Source organism: Coenobita brevimanus, chromosome 53 (assembly GCF_032717465.1).
Source record: "Coenobita brevimanus isolate Jiangsu-jjx chromosome 53, ASM3271746v2, whole genome shotgun sequence".
In the NCBI taxonomy this organism is placed as follows: Eukaryota; Metazoa; Arthropoda; class Malacostraca; order Decapoda; family Coenobitidae; genus Coenobita; species Coenobita brevimanus.
The window spans coordinates 39,935,322-39,959,890 of NC_137006.1; the positions used below are offsets into that span (position 1 = coordinate 39,935,322).

Genomic DNA, 24,569 nt, shown 5'->3' on the forward strand with positions numbered 1-24,569 from the left:
CTTGTACATATAATAAAACTAGAGGGGCACTCAGTGGAGCGCACCTCTCCGACAAGGGCAACGTAATTTCCAAACCACTATAGTCGTGGCGCACGACTCTGAGGTTGTCATTATCATACCCTGGCATCCTACCATTCAAAAGTGCCTCCGATTTCGTATCATATTATACAGGAATCATGTTATTGTGCACGAATATATTATACACGAATATTATTATACACGAACATATACATAAATCACATGCGTCTCATATTATACACGAAATCAGACGCACTTTTGAATGATATGTTGCCAGGGCATGATAACAACAACCTCAGAGTCGCGCGCCGCAACTTATAATAGGTTAGGTTTTCTCATCACTGATTAGGATTTCGCAAAAACTGTTTCCCGGATCCATAATCTGTAATACGATCCGGATCTGTCCCGAAAGTTAATCTATTGGTTCCTGGGACGTGGGCTATCTTCCCACCAAATTTAGTCCAAAGCTCTCTTAGTTTTAGAAGTCCTGCTAACAATCAATTAAACAATCAAACAAACAAACTGGGATGAAAATATGCTATCCAGGTCGGAGAGAAGAAAACATAAGTAAATATAAAATTTAGAAGATGCACGTCTGGAGTAAGTTTATATACGGAACACGTAAGAATAAAAAAAAAAAAATGCATGTTCAGAGCGAAGAAAGTTTGTATTTTTACGAACCATTTTCCTATATACAGATTTTATTTTTTCAAGTCCTACAAGGTGCTGTTTCCATCTTTTTCCTGTAGCGTATTGTCGGAGGCTGTTGGGTGTGGTGGAGAGATTCTGTTGTAATATCCCCTTGTTATACTCTTGTGACCAAAGTACTTTCTCTCTCTCTCTCTCTCTCTCTCTCTCTCTCTCTCTCTCTCTCTCTATCTCTCTCTTACACACACACACACACACACACACACACACACACACACACACACACAAACACACATACTAAATACGAATAACTTTCTGATAATTATCACAATGTCAGTGTGGCATACATACATATTAGAGAGAGAGAGAGAGAGAGAGAGAGAGAGAGAGAGAGAGAGAGAGAGAGAGAGAGGCTCTGTTAGATGTAAGGAAACATCGGTCTACTGCATGGGACAGACCAGCAAGGGCGGGTACTTGCCGAGGGTTGGTGGGTCTGCTCGGCCAGTCAGACTGAGGTTGATCAACAACAACAACTACGAGTACGTCATTTGTATTTCATTCTTCTGACTACCACCAGACGGTTTTATACATCCTGTGAGGAACTTTTAGAACTGGAGAGATTCAGTGTAGCCTTCACTAACCCACTGAATCCTTGGACGTCTTTTTCATTATAGTTTTACTTTTTTAAATTATTATTATTATTATTATTATTATTATTATTATTATTATTATATTTTGGGCAAGATAGGGTTTCCTAATTGGAGACGTTAGATATGGCCCTAGCAGATCCCATGTTGGTGTGGTATGTAGCACAATGTCAGTGTGGCACAGTGTCGGTGTGGCACAGTGTCAGTGTGGCACAGTGTTGATGTGGCACAGTGTCAGTGTGGCACAGTGTCAGTGTGGCACAGTGTCGGTGTTGCACATTGTCAGTGTAGCACAGTGTCAGTGTGGCACAGTGTCAGTGTGGCTCAGTGTTGATGTGGCTCAGTGTCAGTGTGGCACAGTGTCGGTGTTGCACAGTGTCAGTGTGGCACAGTGTCAGTGTGGCTCAGTGTCAGTGTGGCTCAGTGTTGATGTGGCACAGTGTCAGTGTGGCACAGTGTCGGTGTTGCACAGTGTCAGTGTGGCACAGTGTCAGGGTGGCTTAGTGTTGATGTGGCACAGTGTCAGTTTGGCACAGTGTCAGTGTTGCTCAGTGTTGGTGTGGCACAGTGTCAGTTTGGCACAGTGTCAGTGTGGCACAGTGTCGGTGTGGCACAGTGTCGGTGTGGTACAGTGTCGGTGTGGCACAAAGTCAGTGTAGCACAGTGTCGGTGTGGCACAGTGTCGGTGTGGCACAACATCAGTGTAGCGCGGTGTCGGCGTGGCATAGTGTTGGTGTGGCACAGTGTCAGCGTGGCACAGTGTCAGTGTGGCACGGTGTCAGTGTGGCACTGTGTCGGTGTGGCACAACATCAGTAGCGCTGTGTCGGCGTGACATAGTGTTGGTGTGGCACAGTGTTGATATGGTAGCGTCACTGCAGCACAGTGCTTTTGTAGCCCTGTGTTAATGAAGCGTAATGTTGGTGTGACATAGTGTCACTGTAACACAATGTTGGTGTGGCAGAGTATCAGTGTGGCAGAGTGTCAGTGTGGCACAGCGTCGGTGTGATACGTGGCAAAGTGACCAAACTACACAATGTCAGCGTGGTACAGTCTTGCTGTGGTTTGTCGTACAGTGTCAGTGTGTCACATGTCTGTGTGGTACAGTGTCAGTGTGACACAGTGTTGGTGTGGTGTGTGTTACAGTGTGGCACAGAATCGGTGTGGCATAGAGTTGGTGTGGTGTGTTACAGTGCTGAGTGGCGTGACACAGTGTCGTATGGAATGATATAGTGCAGGATGCTGTGTGGCAGAGTTTCGTGTGTTAAATGAAATTTTCTGTGATGTCATGCTCGTGGTCCCGGATGTGGCATTATTGATACTCTTAACAATGACAACACAATAGAACAAAAGCGTGCCAGCAAAGCCATAGTCTTGTACACCTATTTATTCTCATCCGTCAGTCTCATATCCTTTAGTGTGCGGTTGGTAGCCGGACCAACAGCTGCTCCTCCGAAACAGCGCTCAGAATATAGAGATCTATGATGAAGTTCCAGGCAAGAGTAATAGTAACACTTTCCTTTCTTGTGATAGCCTCAGTTCTCTGTCAAGGTAAGTATTTCTGTTTTTTAAGTATTCCAAAAGACTGTTAATGTGTGTCTTTTAGGTACGGTAGTACAACCCAAACATATATATACTCAGTCTCTATTGATATAATCAATCTCTTGGCTCATACCATTCATCAGTCCAATGAACTACATGGAGAATCCCATGCAGTAGCTTTTGATATTTCTAAGGCTTTTGACACAGTATGGCAACGTTCCTTGCTATCCAAACTCCCTTGCTACAGCCTATCATTTTTTGTTCCATCGATTTCCTCATATCTCAGTGAAGGAAATTTAAGAGATAAAGTAAGTGATGTATAATCAGTTTCAACTCGATTAATGGCGACGTGCCACAAGGACCAGTTCTGACTCCAACCTTATTGCTAATATATAATAAAGACATCTTGCCTATCACCCACAGTCACATGCATCCATATGCAGATATATGAAGGCTTTACAGTAGCTTCTTCACACTTAAACACTCATTCATAAAGTTTGATATCTCTAACTCAAAACTCAGTGTGGCAGTTTCCATAAATCAATACTTTTTAAGATCAATGAATGGAGACAAAACAATCTTATCTCATTTAATGCTAGGAAAACCAGATAATTATAATTTGCTAATAGACAGACAATTGCCTGATTCCTATATTACCTTCAGTGCAATCGGTATTCCTGCTTCTAAACGTACTGAAATTTTCTGTATTTCGCTTAACAATATCCTCAGTTGGACTTCTCATATTACACCACTTGCTAAAACCGTTTCACTGAAACATTAATTACTGTACAAAACCCGTAACTTCTTCACTGACCAGCAGTTGGCTGTAATGTGCAAGACTCATGTGCACTCTCAGCTCGAATATTGCTCACCCTTGTGGAGTGGATGTGAGAAGGCTTCACTAAAACAACTGGACAAAATTCAAAACAAAGCTATATAAGAAAAACTGATAACCATGCAGTTACAAATGGACTACCTCCCCTACAAGTAAGAAGGAATGTTGCCTCCATTGCATTATTTTACAGATACTTTTATGGTAAATGCTCAGATGAAATTGTATCCATTGTGCCACCTCTTCAAGCCTTTCCCCGTGCTACACGGGCATCTGGTAACGCTCATAACTATACTGTCACACTGTCATATTGCAGAACTTTTGCCTATCGGAGTTCTTTTATTCCCCGAGCTGCTTCTTTTCGGAACTTGCTTCCCCAGAATTGTTTGCCTCCAAACTTCAACTTTCAGCTGTTCAAGTCCAACTGCTACAGATTTTGTATGAATGGAGGACACCTGTAATCTGGTGTATGGATTAATTTTACAGTCAGTTTGTTTTTCTTCTCATCTTCCGTAAAAAAGAAAAAAAAGAAAAAAAAACTAGTCAGTGATCTCGAAACACGAGGAGTATAGTATGTTTGTTATCATGCCTAATCAACGGCGAGTGCTTTAGCTGCGATCGCCCCCACTCAGTACAGTCGTGGAAAGAAAATGAAAGAAAGAAAAAAAAAAAACTAATATCTCACCACTTCCACATCTCACTCTTATTTGCTGGCTGATATTCCTCACCCGAGACTCCTGATTTGATTCTCTGTCCATAGCTAATCACCTTTCATATACGTCTGGTAGAAAGGTGACTGACATGCCTTAAATATGACGTAGATGCAGTAGAATAGTAGGCGATCTTCCGACAGCCTGTACACTTCCCGCTGTGTGTAGCCAGGAGATGCCAGTTGAGGATACTTTTCCTGAACGGAGCAATTAGGTATCTGTCGGAGGTAACGAGTAGGTTTTACATATTATTCGACCGCTCGTTGAACACGCATATTTGTTGACTGCGTACAGCCATGAGCAATAGTAGTTCGACGATATTCCTCTGTCAGCGTTGTGTGTTTGGCCTTCCATATTTCTCTGTCCTCCCCAGATGACAGAGAGTATCTTCCTTTCTATTCCGTTTTGTTGCGTGATTCCTGTTGATAGCAAACAAAATGGTTCACGTAACACCTTCCATTAAAACAGTTGGCAGAAAAGTGTCGGTGAACTTTTGCAATCGTTCTGTCTGTGTCCTGCTGCCAAAACCATCACCGGGTATAATGTTCAACCAGGATTGCCATTAGAAATGCAAGTCAAGATAGTCCACGAATTCCCTGCATGATATATTTAAGAGTAAATTGGTCCATTCTTCCACTGGTGGGTTTTGATCCATCCAGGTGTTAAGAGATCGGCTGTTTTGGATAATATCAGCCATGCGCAGACCCATTCACAACATTCATGGTGCACTTTGTCTAAGTCAGGTCCCGTGAGATTAGTTTTCGTACATTTCAGTCAGGTCCACTTTGGTCCATCGGGGCCATATAACCTCGCCAGTCCCATCACCGAGTTTGTATTTTATTCTTTCTGCCACTACTCGATTTTTATTTAGCTTTTTTGTTGGATTATATTGTTGAAGAGTTTAGTTGAGGCTTTATCTAACCCTTTGGGGCTTATATATATATATATATATATATATATATATATATATATATATATATATATATATATATATATATATATATATATATATATATATATTTGATGACAGCAAGAATGAAACATGAAAGCACGTTATTTGACTGAAAGGATTATTGTTCAGTGAGGTCCTATGCGTCAAATTTTGATAAATTCACTTTCATTTAAGGCCAGTTAGGACCACTTAACACTAATTAGGACCACTTAGCACTAATTAGAACCATTTAGTACTGATTACGACTATTTAGCACTAATTAGGTCCATTTAGAGTCATCAGTTCCACTTCAAGACCGGTCTGGCCCATAAGATCCATTTCAGGTCAGTTTTTGGAGATTCAGGTCTAGTTAGGCCCATCCAGGTCCAGTTAGGTCCATCCAGGTCCAGTTAGGTCCATCCAGGTCTAGTTAGTTAGGTCCATCCAGTTCCAGGTAGTTAGGTCCATCCAGGTCCAGTTAGTTAGGTCCATCCAGGTCCAGTTAGTAAGGTCTATCCAGGTCCACTTAGGTCCATCCAGGTCCAGGTAGTTAGGTCCATCCAGGTCCGGTTAGTTAGGTCCATCCAGGTCCAATTAGTTAGGTCCATCCAGGTCCACTTAGGTCCATCCAGGTCCAGTTAGTTAGGTCCATCCTGGTCCAGTTAGCTAGGTCCATCCAGGTCGAGTTAGTAAGGTCCATCCAGGTTCAGTTAGTTAGGTCCATCCAGGTCCAGTTAGTTAAGGCCATCCAGGTCCAATTAGTTAGGTCCATCCAGGTCCACTTAGGTCCATCCAGGTCCAGTTAGTTAGGTCCATCCAGGTCCAAGTGGTTAGGTCCATCCAGGTCCAGTTAGTAAGGTCCATCCAAGTCCAGTTAGTTAGGGCCATCCAGGTCCAGTTAGTAAGGTCCATCCAGGTCCAGTTAGTAAGGTCCATCTAGGTCCAGTTAGTAAGGTCCATCCAGGTCCAGTTAGTAAGGTCCATCCAGGTCCAGTTAGTTAGGGCCATCCAGGTCCAGTTAGGTCCGTCCAGGGTATTTACATCCAACCAGGTAGTCTGAGGCAACTGACAGCAAACCCTTTTCTGTATCCTCCTACTTTCTCTATATTCATTTCAAAGCCAAAGGTGGCTGTTGTGTATACATACGCGACGACTTATCTTGCTCTCGTGTTCCTGAACTTGATTCTTCTGAATTCTCCACTCTCTGGCTTCGGCTTTCCTGTCATTCTCTGACTAAATATATCTGTGCTGTTTACTTATCCCCTAATTCTACTGACTATCAAAAATTCTTCGACTATCTTACTTCTACGATGGAACACATTCTGTCCATTTCTCCTTTCTCTGAAATCTCCATTCTTGGAGATTTCAATGTTCACCACCACCTTTGGCTCTCCTATCCTTTCACGGATCCACCTGGTGAACAAGCCTACATCTTTTCTATCCTTAATGACCTAGAGCAGCTTGTACAGCACCCTACCCGTATCCCTGACCGCCTTGGAGAGAGCTACAACATACTTGACCTCTTCCTCACAACTAATCCTTCTGCTTACTCTGTTAATCTTTTCTCTCCGTTGGGCTCCTCCGATCACAACCTTATTACCTTAACCTGTCCTATCGCTCCAGTACGGCCTGCGGACCCTCCAGGGAAACGTCGTCTCTGGCATTTTGGAGCTGCGAACTGGGAGGCCCTCAGGCAGTACTTCTTTGATTTTCCCTGGAATGATTATTGCTTCCATGGCCGTGAGCCATCTGAGTGTGCCTTGCGCATTACGGAGTTATTCTCTCGGGCATGGAAGCATACATTCATTTCTCATATCCTTTGACTAACGCAAGAAAGCCTTGGTTTAATCACGCTTGTTCTAATGCTGTCCGCAACAAGGAGAAGGCCTACAAAAGGTACCGGAGCCAACCCACCCCTGAATCACATAATCTTTACGTTTCTGCCCGGAATCGTGCTAAGTCTGTTCTTCGCTCTACTAAAAATAATTTCATCCATACTAAATGCTCTCAACTCTCCAACTCGAATTCTTCCCGCTCCTTCTGGCACCTTGCCAAAAATCTTTCTAACAACTTTACCTCATCATCCTTCCCTCCTCTTTTCTACTCTGATGGTTCTGTAGCTATTTCTTCTACTGATAAAGCAGACCTCTTCGCACAGACTTTCTCCTCCAATTCCACCTTAGACGATTCCGGTGCTGTTCCTCCATCACTTCCCCCCTCTGACTTCCTCATGGCTGACATTAAAATTTCTTCAGTTGATGTATTTTCTGCCATTACTGGCCTCAGTACTAACAAGGCATATGGGCCTGATGGGGTCCCTCCTGTTGTTCTCAAAAACTGTGCTTCTGTGCTTACACCCTGCCTAGGCAAACTATTTCGCCTTTGTCTGTCAACTTGTATCTTTCCTTCTTGCTGGAAGTTTGCTCTCATTCAGCCAGTCCCAAAGAAGGGTGACCACTCCCAACCCTCCAACTATCGTCCAATTGCTTTAACGTCCTGTATTTCAAAAGTTTTCGAGTCAATTCTTAATAAAAAAATTTTAAGGCATCTTTCCTATCACAACCTTCTTTCCGATCGTCAGTATGGGTTCCGTCAGGGACGCTCCACTGGCGATCTTCTCACCTACCTTTCAGACTCCTGGTCATCCTCCTTTCGGGACTTTGGCGAAAGCTTTGCCATTGCACTTGACATCTCAAAGGCTTTCGATCGAGTCTGGCACAAATCTTTAATTTCCAAACTGCCCTCCTACGGTTTCTATCCTTCTATCTGTACCTTCATCGCTAGCTTCCTTTCTGGTCGTTCTATAGCTGCTGTCGTAGACGGCCATCGTTCTTCTCCTAGATCTATCAACAGTGGTGTTCCTTAGGGCTCTGTCCTATCACCAACTCTCTTCCTTTTATTCATCAATGATCTTCTAAGCTGTACATCTAACCCTATCCACTCATACGCTGATGACTCCACCCTTCACCTTTCCATTCGGTTCCCGCAACGCCCATCTCAACAGTTACTTCAAGAAACAAGGGATGAGGCTATGGCACACCTAATGTCTGACTTGGCTCATATCTCTGACTGGGGTAAAAATAATATGGTTGTCTTTAATGCTTCTAAGACTCAGTTCTTACACCTATCAACCTGACAAAATCTTCCACAGGTAAACCCACTAATGTTTAATAATATTCAGATTAATCCTGCATCATCCTTGAACATGCTTGGGGTTTCATTTACTCGGGACTTATCTTGGAAAGATCATATTACATCTCTTGTAAAATCTGCTTCCAAGAGATTGGGTGTGCTAAGCCGACTCCGCTCTTTCTTTACCCCTGCACAATTGTTGACTCTATACAGGGGTTTTATCCACCCCTGTGTGGAGTACAACTCTCATGTGTGGGGAGGCTCCCCACATACAGCTCTTCTCAATAGGGTGGAGTCAAAGGCTTTTCGTCTCATTAACTCTCCTCCTCTTACTGACTCCCTTCAACCTCTGTCTCTTCGCCGCACTGTTGCATCTTTATCTCTTTTCTATCGCTACTTTAATGGTCACTGCTCCTCTGAACTGTCTGCTTGCATTCCTCCACCTCTACGACGGGCGCGTAGCACCCGTCTGGCAGCAAACTCTCATCCCTTTTCTGTCCAACTCTCTAATTCAAGAGTTAACCGTTACTCCCAGTCTTTCATTCATGCAACAGGTCAGCTCTGGAACTGTCTCCCTCTGTCTGTATTTCCTCCTGCCTATGATCTCCAGTCTTTCAAACGCAGTGTGTCCAGGCATCTCAAAATGATCGGATCTTGAATTTGGCTCTATATTGTATTTTGTTTTTCTCTTGGAGGGAACTGTTACTGCGGGCTCATGGCCTTTGGTTCCTTCTTCCTCGCATAAAAAAAAAAAAATACACATTTCTTTCAGAGATGTTAAGACCCAGTTAGGTTCATCGGGGTTCAGTTATTCCGTTTCAGGTTCACGTAAACCCACCCGTGTTGTTTCCATTCACTCAGGCTCAGTCAGGTTGGCTTAGATCTGTTCAGGTCAGTTTCGTCCACTTAGTTCCACTCAGGTCTAATTTGGTCCAGTCACGCCATTTAGATTTATCCTGATTGTTCACGTCTATCCTCGTGCCAAAGGAGATTTGTAACACCTCTTCCTTAGCGATTTATTCCCCATATTCTGTGCTTATTTATTTCGTTTTAATATTAAGCATTACACCAATAAATTATAAGAGCGTACTGAGGTGCAATGTTCTGAATAAATCGCTGAGGAAGAGGTGTCACGAAGGCTCTATAGCCACTCAGAATACGACCCTATTCAGATCAAATTATGGCCGTCCTATTCGTGAATATTTCTTACCTATTAAGGTATTATTAATTTTTATATCACCGTTTTTTCTTTTTCTATTTTTTTTATCCATCAATCCAGTGAAGTTCTTTATAATTTGTTTTGTTATCTCCATACTGTTCTACTCGACATGAGTACTGAAAGACTTGAATGAGAACTAACTCCTCTAGGTTGAAAAGTCTCTCCCAAGCAAGATACCATTGTCTGGAGGCGACAGGAATAAAATCGAGGAATACGTCATCACACTGAAGGCGTCACATGAACTTTACTATCAAACCTTATTATTATATTACTTATTAAAGGGCCAGACCTAACATAACCTTGTCCGATCCATCATTACCATTCTTTTTTTTTTTTTTTTTTTATAATTTAACCTGACCTAAAATTGCCACCATCTTCAATGCTGTGTTGTAATTATAGAGTAACACTAGAATATGATACTGACAAGAAGGTGCTTTGTAAACGATGTAGAGTAGTAATATTGGCTTTTTGCCACTGGTCGCTGTGAAATAGGTAAAAAAAGGACAAAAATCTGTGCAAAATTAAGATGAAATGCGTATAGATCTAACCTTCCTTACACTAATGAAACCTTGCAATGCCTAACCTTATCAAACTTAACCCCTTCTGTTATGTAACCTGAAGATATTGTCTCACCAAACCAAACCTTACCGAACCTAACCAACTCTAACCTAGTCTAACTTTACGTGGTCTATTCCCTCCTATTACGTGAGCTGACCTGACCTGACCTGACCTCTCCCACAGGCCAGCCAGGTCCGGGGGAGTCCTGTGAGGAATCTAGTGACCCTGTCTCCTGGACCCTTCCTGATGGCTCCTGTTGTAGGTAAGGTGGAGTTAATGTGGTGTTGTTGTGGTGTAAGTGTTGTGGTGTTGTGGTGTTGTGGTGTCAGGTGTGAGTGTCGTGTTGAGGTGTTGTGATGTCAGGGTGGTTGTGTAAGTGTCGTGTTGTGGTGATGTGATGTGGGCAGTGTGACGGTTTGGTGACGTCACGGTGGTGGTTTGTTGGTGGTAATGTGGTGGTGTCAGTGTAGTGATGTGGAGTTATAGGTGTGTTGGTGGTGTGGCGGCCAGTGTGATGATGTGGTGATATCAGCGTGGTGGTGTTGAATTTACCTTCTTTGCCAGTCTAAAAAGGCCATGTATTTTCATATTCCGTATGAAAGTTTTCCTCACTCTTCTACGTCAGTTTGGCTGAGAGGAATTATTATCAGTTACCTTCTGCTCTGCAAACAGCCTCTTCACGAAATCATTTCCGTATTATGTCCTCTTTGCATTCCTTCGAAGGTGTGAGTGGATGAATGTTTTGAACAATGGTATTTTTGTATTTTTGTGTAAATGTTTTGATTGCGTCTCATTTGTGATGCCACTAATCGCTAGTGACCTCAGTGGATAGAATAATTTATTCAGTTTACATTGCAGCCACTGAAGAAGATTTGTATAGTGTTAGAGACGAACATATGAGTCATTTATAATCAACTTAAAATCTCACTGCCACATTAATGTCCCTCGTTAGTGAAAGCATTGCCATTACCACTAATTACCAACCCGCTAATGTGTTTTGACCCCCTGGCCTCCCGATGCAGGGGATAAATTTTCAATTAATGTTTCACTTCCCTCTTCTAGTCATCCAACGCTGAGAGAGATCTGGTATGTCTCTTTGCCAATAGATATTTCTGAATGATGAGTCAAGGAGGAAAGTGACCGACGTGCTTTATATTAAGTGTGCAGTTGATGGAGTAATATAATAACCCAAGTTTTGTCCCTGACTAAGCAGTATATGCGTGAAGATGTTCACGTAGTGTCGTTTGCTCCTTAGAGAACTCTTGTATTTCAGTCTGAACGATGTATTTTGAACATTACTTTTTAACTCCTTCAGTACGATGACGTCGTTTCCATTTTATTCTTGCTCTCACAAACTATTTTATTCAAATCAAACGAGATTTTATGGACTGGAAGATTTGAATATACCCTTCATTAACCACTTCACCATATGGGTGCTGTCCCGATAATCTGGCAGTACGAATATATATATATATATATATCTATATATATATATATATATATATATATTTATTTATATTTATATATATATATAAAGGTGGTGCCATGCTCTTGGATATTACTGATGCAAATTATAGCCTACAAGGGAATACTGAGGAGCAATAAGCAAAATATATCGCTCAGATAGAAATGCGAAAATGTCCCTTTTGCCAACAACAACACAACCCATATATATATATATATATATATATATATATATATATATATATATATATATATATATATATATATATATATATATATATATATATATATATTTCCCAACCTGGTACAACTCTTAGCCTCCCTGTACAGGTGTGAAGACGGTGTCGTCGAATGTCAGCTGACCACTTCTCCGGTACTCTCCTCCTTCCGGTACGTCACTCGGTACTGCCACAGTATAACTTACGGTAACATTCCTTTCGTTACTAAGATTTGTGTTGTAGGAAAGACAAGGAAAGGTGAGTATAGAGTCTTTCTACGTCCCTCGTCCCTCATGTAAAAATAAATCCCACGAGGGGAAGATTATCGCACTTTATTCTCTGTATCTCAACCAGTCACGTGGTAATTTCATCTCTCACAGCTTCGTACCTGAGTAAAAACACATCTGTAATTCTATGTCTCAATCAAACCGTTTCAGCACATCAGAAATCTTAACTATCTCATTCTTTCTTACCAGTAGACGATTTTATATAGCCAGGAGTGACCATTCGTCATCTTAGGCCACGTCCACTCCAAAATCTTTCTAGCACAGGAGGGGACGAGCGAGAACTACTTTGGATTAAAATTTTGCAGAACTTCCGCGCGTGCCAGCAAGCATTTGTTATGGACATGACCTAAGAGGTAAGACTACCTGTTGGTAAAATATTTTTTGCCATAAGGGTACTGGACTCCAGATAAAGAAGCACCCACCAGTTACGTAGCCAACGTAGTGTATATTCTCACTGTTCTTTGTATGCTGGTTATACGGTACAGCATGATACCCACACAAACTTGCTGACGATATTAAGAGTCTGTGGTACAATTACAGTAGTTGAGAAGCGTCATTCTTTTGCACTTGCAGGTCTTCGTATTCTGGATTCAGTGTGCAGGTCTATGTATTTTGGATTCCACTTGTAGGTCTATCTTTTCGGAATTCCACTTGCAGGTCTGTGTATTTTGGATTCCACTTGTAGGTGTATGGATTTTGGAGTCCTCTTCCAGGTATAAGTATTTTGAATTCCACTTGTAAGTCTACGTATTGTTGTGTCCGCGTCCCCACACTGCCACAGGCTCCAACAGCAGTAGTTCAGTACAGGAAGGACGTTGCCCAGTGAGTTGTTCTTATGGTCAATCTTTCGGAGTACAGCACACAATATCAGCCGAGGCGAAACTAAACACTGGCTTCTTGAAGTTCCCTGTCTTTATTTTCCAAATAATTCCACTTAATGCTTTCCAACTTCACTGTTCTCACAAGCACTGGAGCTATACAAACTTTACTAACTGCTATTACACTTACTGGTTGACAACACTTCGCTGTTATTACACGTAATACTTGACAACACTTCACTGTTATTACCCTTAATGCTTGGCAACAGTGTTTTCACAAGTACCGAAAATATAGGCTGCAAACTGACACTGCACTACACTCATACTGAACTGAAAACCAACTGAACTTTTTCTAGTCTCTTATCCATCCTTATGTAAGCTTGTTGTGTTCAAGAATGATCTACTTCTCCACAGTTCTGGTGTATTCGAGAGAGCGAGAGCACAATTACTAACTCGGAGATAACCAAAACATGCAAGAGTTTTCTTACATTACGTAACACTGTAAGTTATTTACCATACAAACTTAATATCAATCACATAATTTAACAGTCACGTAAAAAAACATTATTGAGAAAAACTGCAAAAAAATTAATGCATAACTTAAGAAATAACTGCACTCACAAACAGCAGGCAAACTTGCAACTCTGACTCGTACCGAAACCTACGATACGGGAAACGCCGAGAAGCTTCTCGAGCACCTAACTGGCAAATCCCGCTTCTTAACGGTGTTCTGGACACCACTTGCAGGTCTGTGTATTTTGGATTCCACTTAGCAGTTCTATGTATTTTGGATTCCACAAGGAATATATAAGTTTGTTTTCATCACGTCTTTGTTAATTTATCTGTACAACTGAGAATTTGTATAGAAGTTCGATTATTGTGTGTAGTATTCTTGAAGACGACTGTGACTGAAGAAAACTTGTCTGCCTTAATAACCCCCGGACAGTTGATAGGCATTACTCTAAACCTCGTATTCTGGTTGGTTAGGGAACCTCCCTAACACCTCTTCTTTACCGATTTATTTTTGGACATGGCTGGTTGATATCACTGTCTACGTTTTTATGCAGAGTATGGTGATATTATAATATTTTGACACTGGAGAGGACGGCAAGGTATAATAAACAAAATATATTGCTTAAGAAGAGGTGTTGGAGACCTTCCTTATCTGATAACGATACGGACCTAAGTCTTCTAACTGATATTTGTGTATTTATTATGAATACTGCAACTGTAATTACGAATTCCACATTTAACCCCATTAATGCTTTAAACAATTGCTCTTGATGCCTCCAGACAATTTTACTAGGCTTTGGAAACCTCTCGTACTGAAAGCATTAGCACAAGACTGTAATGAAACCCCCCCCCCCAGTTATAGTCCATTTGATTGAGCTGTGCACTTGAGATGTATAGGGCATGTAGGGTGTTTGATCCACGGCTGCTGATTGGCCGCCGATGACGTCATTGACATAAATGCAGGCATTTACTGTCGTGCAACAATTGGACGTTGGTGTGCGCCGTGGGTGGATACTAGTGCAACATGCGGACGTGGGTGTACACCTTGGGTGGATCATTTACTTCAAACGTCACTCATCGTTATATAAAACTTCACAATCAACATTAATTTTCTTTGATAACAGTAAACTTTTAAAGCTAATTTTGACCTCTTTAGCTTCGGAAATTATTCCAAATTTAAACTGGCCGCTTACTGTATATTGCAAGCAATTTAAATATATAAATATATATGTGTTAAAATAAGAAGACCTATAGATTTTACATCATCGGCGACCAATCAGCGCCGCGAATCAAACACACCCTACTCTCCACATACATTTCAGCTGCGCAGCTTAGTCAAATAATGTATAGTTGCTAGGCTGAGTTAACTTATCCATAGGTGACTGGAACATATCGAAGAAGAAATATTCATAGTCAAGGGTTTACTTTCCAATAATACATAGCTCCTCCCAATATTCTTCAGCCTTAAAGTAAACTCTTGCCCTTTAAAAAATACAGCAAGAAATACCTGTATCTCGTTCTTTAAAAGATCACATAAATGTACTATATAATTCAGTATCTCCACATACATTAGATGGCCAATTACTTTAACACTATCTGTGTAAGTCTTAGGGACAGTGATATTGTGATAACCTGAAATTATTTGTGAAAAAATTGCATTATTACTGTGGGTGACTGCGACTGATATGCTGATGGAAATGTGGAATGCGGAACAGATTACTGAGATGTATTGTGATAGACTGTGTCAGATATTTTGCTGGACATTGTGGTACAAAATTGTGATGAACGATTGTAGTGGACATTATGCTTGAAAATTATAGAGGGCAATTGTACCTGACACTGTGATTGACGATTACAAAAGACATTGTTTGAGGCGTTGTGAAGGTCGAATGTATGAGACAATATGCCGGAAAATATGACAAATTGTGACTGATCGTTTCGTTTGTATCGTTTATAAAGGCTCCATCATTCTTTCATGCTTCGGCCTTGGTCATCTAATGGCGGCTATCCACGCTGCCCGACCTCTGGCAGCCTCCCTTTTCAGCCCCTTAGGGAGATTCTGATGTAGATAGTAGGGTAACATGAGACTGGAGGAAACAGCTGGGTCGTGGAGAGCTCATTCAGTGCAATTAAAGGATAGTTATGTGATCAGCCTTCCCTATATCATACTTAAGAATCATACTTAGTACTCGCTGGATAAATGAGGGATAACGTGATACACTGTGGGAAGGCATATTATCTTTGTTCGCTGTAAATACTTAACATTTGTTTGAGATAAGCTGATATGACAGACCCGGGGACTAGCTTGCTAATTGGTCTTTTCTGGTGATGGTTAGCTTTATTTATTTTTTTTTTTTTTTGCATTCAGAATTTAGATCATTAAACAATAATTTCCCTTGGTATCTAAATAAACAATTTAATAGTCCCCCTGGGGGTAGTTTTTTTTTTTTTTCTCAAGAATATTCCGCCAGTATCCCTGCTTGTCGTAAAAGGCGACTAAAAGGGTTGGCGGAGGGTTAGTGCCCCTCCCCGGAAAACAACTAACTAAAAAAACAAAAAAGAAGCCTCAGACAAGGACTGACTTAACGATGACGACCCAGGACCGGACAAAGGACTTGGTGATGGACAACGTGAAAGAGAGAGAGATTGTCCAGGTGCTTCAGGGTGAGAAAGTGGATGTATGTGAAATAACTGAAACAAAATGGAGAGGAGAAAGTGTGAGAGAATGGGAGTATGGATGGGGTATATGTGCAGGAGTAGGTGAGAATGAGAGGGCAAAGGAAGGAGTATGTATAGTTGTGAGTAAAAGATGGAAGAAGAGCATAAGACAGTATGGATCAGTTGGGTCAAGAATTGTGTGGGTAAAGTTGAAAGTTGGAATACAAATGTGGGCAATTGTGCGTGTGTATGCACCAACGCAAGATCGTGCTAGCAGAGTGAGAGAAGAGTTCTGGATAAATGTGGAAGTGTGCATGGAAAAGTTTAGAAGGAATGAGAGAGTGTTTTTGATCGGTGATATGAATGGTAAAGTAGGGAATGTGAAGGTGGATGGAATAGTTGGTGAGTGGGGTGTGCCTGCTGAGATAGATGAGAATGGTAGTGCGTTAGTGGACATTTGTGCTGGGAGAGGGTTGGTGATAGCCAATACCCTCTTCAGGCATAAAATGATCCACAGTTATACATGGCGAGTGATGAGAAGGGTGGGTGGTGAACTGAATGAAAGGAAGGCAATGATTGATTATGTGTGTGTGGATGAAAGGATGCGAAGATGTGTAATGGATGCAAGAGCTTATAGAGGTTGGGGGAGTGGACTTTCTGATCACTACTTGGTGGTGGCTAGAATTAGGATCCAAGTAAGATGGAGGAATAGAAGAAGGGAAAGACGAGAGGAAGGAGTAGTTGCAAGGAGAGTGGAAAGGTTACAAGAGGATGAGAAAAAGGCAGAGTATGAGAGAGAAGTGGAGGAACGATTGGGCAAATATGAATTGGAGCAGATGGGGGACGTGGAAGGTGTGTGCAGGATATTTACAGAAGAAATATGTGCAGCATGTGATGTGGTGTGTGGGAGGAATAGAAGACAGAGGGGGGTGCAAGGAACAGCGTGGTGGAATGAAGAGGTGAGACAGGCTGTGGCACAAAAGATGAAAGCATACAGTGAATGGATGAGAAATAGGGACATGGAAAAATTTGAGAGGCGGAAGAGAGAGTTATATGTAGAAAGAAAGAGAGAGGTGAAAAGATTAGTAAGAGAGAGTAAGAAGAGAGTGGATGAGGAATTTGGAAGGAATTTGAGTGTAAAGTGGAGGGACTGTAAGACAATGCTCTGGAAAGAGGTGAAGAGAGTAAGACAGGGTGGAAGTGAAGTTAGCAGGGGAGTGAAAGATGAAAATGGTATATTACTAGTGGAGAAGGGAGAAAAAGTGAGCAGATGGAGAGAACACTTTAAGGAATTGTTGAACGTGGAGGATGGAAGTAATGCGAATATAAGTGGCTGGGAAATGGCTGGGAGAAGGAGGGAGGTGAGAAGACAGGAAGAAATCAGTAGGATAGAAGTTGTGGAAGCAATGAAGAAAGTTAAACTGGGGAAAGCCCCAGGAATTGATGGAGTGTGTGGTGAAATGCTGAAGCATGGGGGAGAGATAGTGGTAGAATGGATGTGGAAGATGTGCAGATTGGCCTGGGAGGAAGGTAGAGTCCCGGAGGATTGAAAATCAGGTATAATTATTCCCTTGTACAAAGGAAAAGGGGAAAAAGAAGTGTGTGGTAATCATAGGGGCATTTGTCTTCTTAGTATAATAGGAAAAGTGTATGGTAGGATACTTATTGACAGAGTTAGAGAAAGAACAGAGGAATTAGTTGGAGAAGAACAGGGAGGCTTTAGGAAGGGAAGAGGTTGTGTAGATCAGATATTCATTCTTAGATCCTTAGTGGAAAAGTTTCTAGAGAAGGGAAGAAGTAGTATGCGGCTTTCATGGATTTGGAGAAAGCATATGAAAGAGTGGATAGACAAGGATTGTGGAAAGTAATAAGAATATATGGAGTAGATGGGAAGTTGTTGAATGCTGTGAAGAGTATTTATGATGGTGCTAAGGCTTAAGTGTGTGTGGATGGTGAACTAAGTGAATTTTTCTCTTTGAAGGTTGGGTTGAAACACGGATGTGTCATGTCTCCATGGTTTTTCAATCTGTACATGGATGGGATAATAAAAGAGGTACAAGGTAGGGTAGTGGATGTTGGAGTGGCCCTGGTGAAAGAGGATAGTTTTCAGAAACTCCCTGTACTGTTGTTTGCAGATGATACTGTGTTGTTGAGTGAAGACGAAGGGGAGCTGCAAGGCTTGGTGGATGAGTTTGGGAGAGTGTGTAAGAAACGGAATCTAAAGGTGAATGTAGGGAAGAGTAAAGTGATGGTCTTTGAGAAAGGTGATATATCCACTCAGATGCCTGAGTGGATATATCTCCACTAATGGCTAAACCGTTGTTCTTACTTTTGCAAGTCTTGATGCATCTATCCAAACATGATAATACTGATTTCTGAGTGTAATTGCCACAACTTCTTTTACATCTACTTCTCAACCTCGAAAACAAACCCTCTAACTCCCTATCTATCATTCCAGCTAAAACAGTAACTCCCTGCCTGGTAAGATAAGTCCCATCTCAACTATACAAGTCACTCCGACTAGAAAACCGGTCCCGGCTGTCTATGAAAGGTATTGCGTTATCTTTGCAATACCTTTCAAGGCGGCAATTAAAACCTATTGCCCTGTTCAACCACTCTCTCCTAACCCGCTTTCTAGGCAGCACACCCCTTTCCCTAACCTCCTCTAACTTATCCTTGTACTGCTGCCACAGTACCTCACTCTTTCGCCTACTATTATTATTGCCTCCTACACTTAGGCACACAGTGCGTTTGTCTCCACTATCCTTCATGATATTTGAAACTGTCTCTGTTACATTACCCACCCTGGCCCCCGGAAGACACACATGTTTAGTGAGTGGAGTATACATGGCTCTGTTAAGATATCTGTGTGGATGAAAAGTAGTGGTGTGGAGGAAGTTGAGAGATGGAAGAGAGAAGTATAGGTAGAGAAGAAGAGAGAGGCGAAAAGATAGTAGAAGAGAATAAGAAGAGAGTGGATGAGGAGTTTGGAAGGAATTTGAGTGTAAAATCGAGGGAATGTAGAAAAATGTTCTTGAAAGAGGTAAAGAAAGCTAGACAGGTTAATAAAGAAGTTAGTCGGGGAGTGAAAGATAAAAATGGTAGATTACTAGTGTACGTGGGAGAAAAACTGAGCAGATGGAGAGAACACTTTAAGGAACTGTTGAACACAGAAAATGAAAGTAATGCTAGTATAAGTGGCTGGGGAATGGTTGAGAAAATGAGGGATGTGAGAAGAAAGGAAGAAATCAGTTAGATGGAAGTTGTCGAAGCAATGAAGAGAGTTAAAATGGGAAACGCCCCAGGAACTGATGGAGTGTGTGGTGAAATGCTGAAGCATGGGGGAGAGATACAATAGTAGTGGAACGGATGTAGATGTGCAGATTGGCCTGGGAAGAAGGTAAGGTAAAGTCCCGGAGATATAATTTTTCCCATTGTACAGAGCAAAGGGGGAAAGTAAAATGTGTTGTAACCATAGGAGTATTTGTCATCTTAGTGTAATCGGAAAGTATATTGTACGAAACTTATTGACTGAGTTAGAGAAATAACAGAGGAATTAGTTGGAGAAGAACAGGGATGTTTTAAGAAGGGAAAAGGTTGTGTAGATCAGATATTCATTCTTAGGTCCTTAATGGGAAAGTTTCTAGAGAAGGGAAAGAAGTTGTATGCGGCCTTCATGGATTTGGAGAAAGCATATGACAGGGTGGATAGACAAGGATTGTGGAGACTATTAAGAATATTTATGCAGTAGACTGGAACTTGCTGAATGCCGTGAAGAGTTTGTGTGAGGGTGCTATGAGTTCGTGTGGATAGTGAAGTAAGTGAATTTCTCTATATGAAGGATGGACTGAAGCAGGGATGTGTCATGTCTCCATGGTTGTTCAGTCTGTATCTGGATGGGGTTATAAAAGAGATACAACGTAGGGCAGTGGATGTTGGAGCGGCCCTAATGAGAGAGGGCAATGTTCAGAAACTCCCTGTACTGTTGTTTGCAGATGACTCTGTGTTGTTAAGTGAAGACGAAGGGGAGCTGCAAGGCTTGGTGAATGAGTTGGAAAGAGTGTGTAAGAAACGAAATCTAAAGGTGAATGTAGGGAAGAGTAAAGTTATGGTCTTCGAGAGACATGAAGTCACTGAATGTTCAGTGAGGTTGGATGAGGAGGAAATGGAAAATGTGAGTGCATTTAAGTACATACTTGGGTAGTGTGATGAGTAAGGATGTAATTTTAGAGAGTGAAGTGCTTGAAAGGGTACAGCAAGGATAAAAGGTTGCTGGCTCTTTGAAAGCGGTGATAAGAAACAGGGAAGTGAGCATGGAAGTGAAAAAGTCACTGCATTACTACAGTGATACCAATTCTAAGGTATGGAAGTGAAGCTTTGACCTTGTTGAAGGGAAACGAGTCAAGAGTGAGAGCATTGGAAATGAGTTATCTGAGAAGAGCATGTGGAGTCACATGGAGAGACAGACTGACAAATGAGGAAGTGAAGGAGCATTGTGGTGTGGATGTGGATGTGATAAGAAGCGTTAGGCGAAACACACTGAGGTGGTTTGGCCATGTGGAGAGGATGGAGAACGAGAGACTGACGAGGAGAATGTAAGTGAGTGAGGTGGAAGGGGGGGATAAGGAGGGGAAGGCCAAGGATGAGATGGAGAAATGGAGTGGAGAGGTATATGGGAGAGGGGGTGTGAGCTGGGAGTACGGCAGTGAAATGGCGGGGAACAGGGCGACATGGAGGCAATTTGCTTATGGCCACACCTTACGGGACTAAGGCACCTGGCAATAGATAGAGAAATAGCAGATTAACAAGGTGGAGTCAAAAGCTTTTTCTCTCATTAACTCTCCTTCTCTTATTATCTCCCTTCATCCTCAGTCTCTTCACTGCACTGTTGCATCTTTATCTCTTTTTTATCGTTAATTCGATGGTCATTGCTCCTCTGATCTATTTGTTTGGATCCCTCCACCACAACCACTGTCACCTAGCACCCGTCTAGTAATAAACTCTCATCTCTTTTCTGTCCAAATTTCTCATGCAAGAATTAGCTGTTGCTCCCAATCCTTCATATATACAACAGGTCATCTCTAGAACTGACTGCCTCTATCAACATTTCCTGCACCTTATGATCCTGAGTCTTTCAAATGCAGTGTGTTGACGCATCTTGAAATGAACGGATCTTGAATTTGGCTCTCTTTCGTATTGTTTCTGTTTTTTTCTTGGAAGGAATGGTTTGCGAGCTCCTGGCATTGGTAGCTTCTTCTTTGCATTAAAAAAAATAGAGTTACACACACACACACACACACACACACACACACACACACACACACACACACACACACACACACACACACACACACACACACACACACACACACACACACACACACACACACACACACACACACAATATATATATATATATATATATATATATATATATAATACACACACAGACACACAATCAGAATACCATTTTTTCCAAACACGCAAGGTATGGGAACCCAAGTAGATGGATTATCGGCAGGCCACTCCTCAATACTCGCTACGTCTTGCTACACACAGATAAGTAAATACAGAGACAGACAAATACATGGCCCAAAAAAACAATTTTCTCCTATAGTACAGCTTAGAGAGCCCAGGCAAAGGGATCGGTGGAGGTCTACCTCATAAAATGCTGTCAGGCAAAAAACAGGTATAGATACAAAAAGATGGCTACATTGACAGTCAATAGAATAATTTTCTTATACTTCAGCTGTGAGAACTCAACCAGGAGGAGGCAGAGAAGGCAGGCGCGAAGCAGACGCAGAGGCAGAGGCAGAGGCAGAGGCTGTGGTGGAACACCCAATAGAACAACCACTGAAACGACCACTGAAACCACCACTGATTGAACAACGGAACCACATCTGAAACGAGCAATGGAACTAACTCTGGAACGAACAATGGAACCACCACTAAATGAACAATGGAACTAACTCTGGAACAAACAGTGGACACAACTCTGGAACAAACAATGGACACAACTCTGGAACAAACAATGGAAACAACTCTGGAACAAACAACGGACACAACCCTGGAACAAACAACGGAAACAATTCTGGAACAAATTATGGAAACAACCCTGGAACAAACAACGGTAACAATTCTGGACACAATGGAACACTGCAACAAACAACGGAAACAATGCTAATAATGGCTTGGACCCTGGGCTGGTGGGTGGGTAATCAGGTAGTGTAGGCGGTGGGGGTGGTGGTGAGGGTGAGGCTGTGACGGAGAACTACGGTAGTTCAGGCGGAGGGACCCACCTATCAGGCTGTCACAGTCTTCTGTCGCTGACCATTTATGCCTGACCACCACCAACCACTGCATTAACCAGTCTCTTCATGGCTGACCACCACCACCCACTGCATTAACCAGACCCTTCATGGCTGACCACCACCACCACCCACTGCATTAACCAGTCCCTTCATGGCTGACCACCACCACCACCCACTGCATTAACCAGTCCCTTCATGGCTGACCACCACCACCACCCACTGCATTAACCAGACCCTTCATGACTGACCACCACCACCACCCACTGCATTAACCAGACCCTTCATGGTTGACCACCACCACCACCCACTGCATTAACCAGTCCCTTCATGGCTGACCACCACCACCCACTGCATTAACCAGACCCTTCATGGCTGAGCACCACCACCCACTGCATTAACCAGACGTTTCACGGCTGAGGACCACAACCCACTATGCTAACCAGACCCTTCACGGCTGAGGCCCGCCGCCCACTGCACACACACACACACACACACACACACACACACACACACACACACACACACACACACACACACACACACACACACACACACACACACACACACACACACACATGGACACACACACACAAAAAAAAAAGCATTCACTGCACTAACTCTTCATGGCTCATACCCACCACTCACTCCACTTATCGAACCCATCACGGTTGAGGCCCTCCACCCACAACATAAAGCCGTCACGGATGGGTCCCGCCAGCCAGTGAACTAACCCGTCATTGTTGAGGCTCGTCACCCACTGCACCAGCTCTTCACGGATGAGGCCCAGCAGCCCCTTCACTTACCACCTGGCCTTTGAGAGTTGTCATACCTGCAACAGTATATCATTTAGTAGTTGTCAGACGTGGTGCCAGACCCCACTCTACAAGCAACATAATACCGTGTATCTCATCGTACATAAGACAGTCAGTTCTTTGGATATAAAGTAAACATATTGTCAACCCTTATAGCTCAGTTTTGTCTTACAGCTGAGGTCCTGAGCGCTTAGTAATCACGATGTCTTGTGTGATGATATTCGGCAGTTGTAAGACAGATGGTCTGGCGGAATTTAAACTCTGGCCATCATACACGTTTACTGTCACTGGTGACAATAAATATTTGATCCTTATTTGTGTTTTGTATATCTGTCGACAAAATTATGGCATGTTGCTATTGCTTAACCCCAATGTGTCTGATCGAGCAAACCCGTCGACCACAGGTAAGAAACAGCTTCTATGGTGCAGTTCTACAGGTACACAACAATACCTACACCGTGCAAGAAACCGGTACCTGTATGTAGCAGACACGCCTTGCCAGGGTCCTTCCCACGGCAAGGCACAGTGAAGTATGAGTAGATTTGGCCCCTGGGTGAACGTCGCAGCTGCTCCACTTAGAGTAACACAGCCACCACGTGCAGGCTCCTCTTCACTACCGATAAGCTGTGTGTAAAGCAACTTCTCAGTACTTGGATTGTTGGCTATATTCTTGACAATATTAGGCTGTGTTATACGCCTCAGTGACTGTTTTACGTATTGTATTTTGCACCAAACATTAAATGGACATTATTTTGTCATTACCTGGTATGATAACTTAACACAGAGTTCGATAGCTTTGTTTTCTGCTTCCTATAGTAAATCAATACCACACAAATAAATACAAAAACAGAGTAACAAAACTTCCACACCAATCGCAGGGCCGCGTCTCGCTGTGCCGAGATGCTGTCAATCACATGGGAACAGCAGCTCACCGCACGGGACGGCCCCGCAGGGGCGGTTGCTTGCCTGTGGTTGCTGGGTCTAGTCGATCAGATAGATTGGGGTAGCACAACAACGACACAGTATGCATTTCAGATAATAAATTTTCTAGGGATGTTTTAAGTGTATGCAGCACTTTAATGGTAACTGTCAACTCCCCACCACCCACGCCACTATCGAACTCCTACTATGGATTGATAGTAGTCCAATCAATGCAGGTAATTCACTGGGTAGGATAATGCGTCTCACTGTTTCGACGAAACTCATTAAAAAAGAACAAATAGCAGCTACAAGCGGTACCTCGTATTAAAACA

General features: G+C 42.5%; 1 protein-coding gene across 1 annotated transcript; it reads left to right on the top strand.

Annotated features, from left to right (window-relative positions):
• Positions 1-2,740: 2,740 nt before the first annotated feature.
• LOC145400664 (uncharacterized) lies at positions 2,741-23,113 on the top strand. The gene is made up of 4 exons (XM_080273098.1): positions 2,741-2,862; positions 10,419-10,497; positions 12,030-12,089; positions 21,943-23,113. The coding sequence occupies exons 1-4, from the start codon at positions 2,793-2,795 to the stop codon at positions 22,076-22,078; spliced, it is 345 nt and encodes a 114-aa protein (XP_080129224.1). The 5' UTR covers positions 2,741-2,792; the 3' UTR covers positions 22,079-23,113.
• Positions 23,114-24,569: the final 1,456 nt, after the last annotated feature.

Excerpts from the sequence above, each read along its gene's own strand:
- LOC145400664 (XM_080273098.1), top strand. The coding sequence starts at position 2,793 with ATGATGAAGTTCCAGGCAAGAGTAATAGTAACACTTTCCTTTCTTGTG. Across the intron at positions 10,498-12,029 it reads CCTGATGGCTCCTGTTGTAG|GTGTGAAGACGGTGTCGTCG; the intron begins GTAAGGTGGAGT and ends CTCCCTGTACAG. Across the intron at positions 12,090-21,942 it reads CCGGTACTCTCCTCCTTCCG|CTGTGAGAACTCAACCAGGA; the intron begins GTACGTCACTCG and ends CTTATACTTCAG.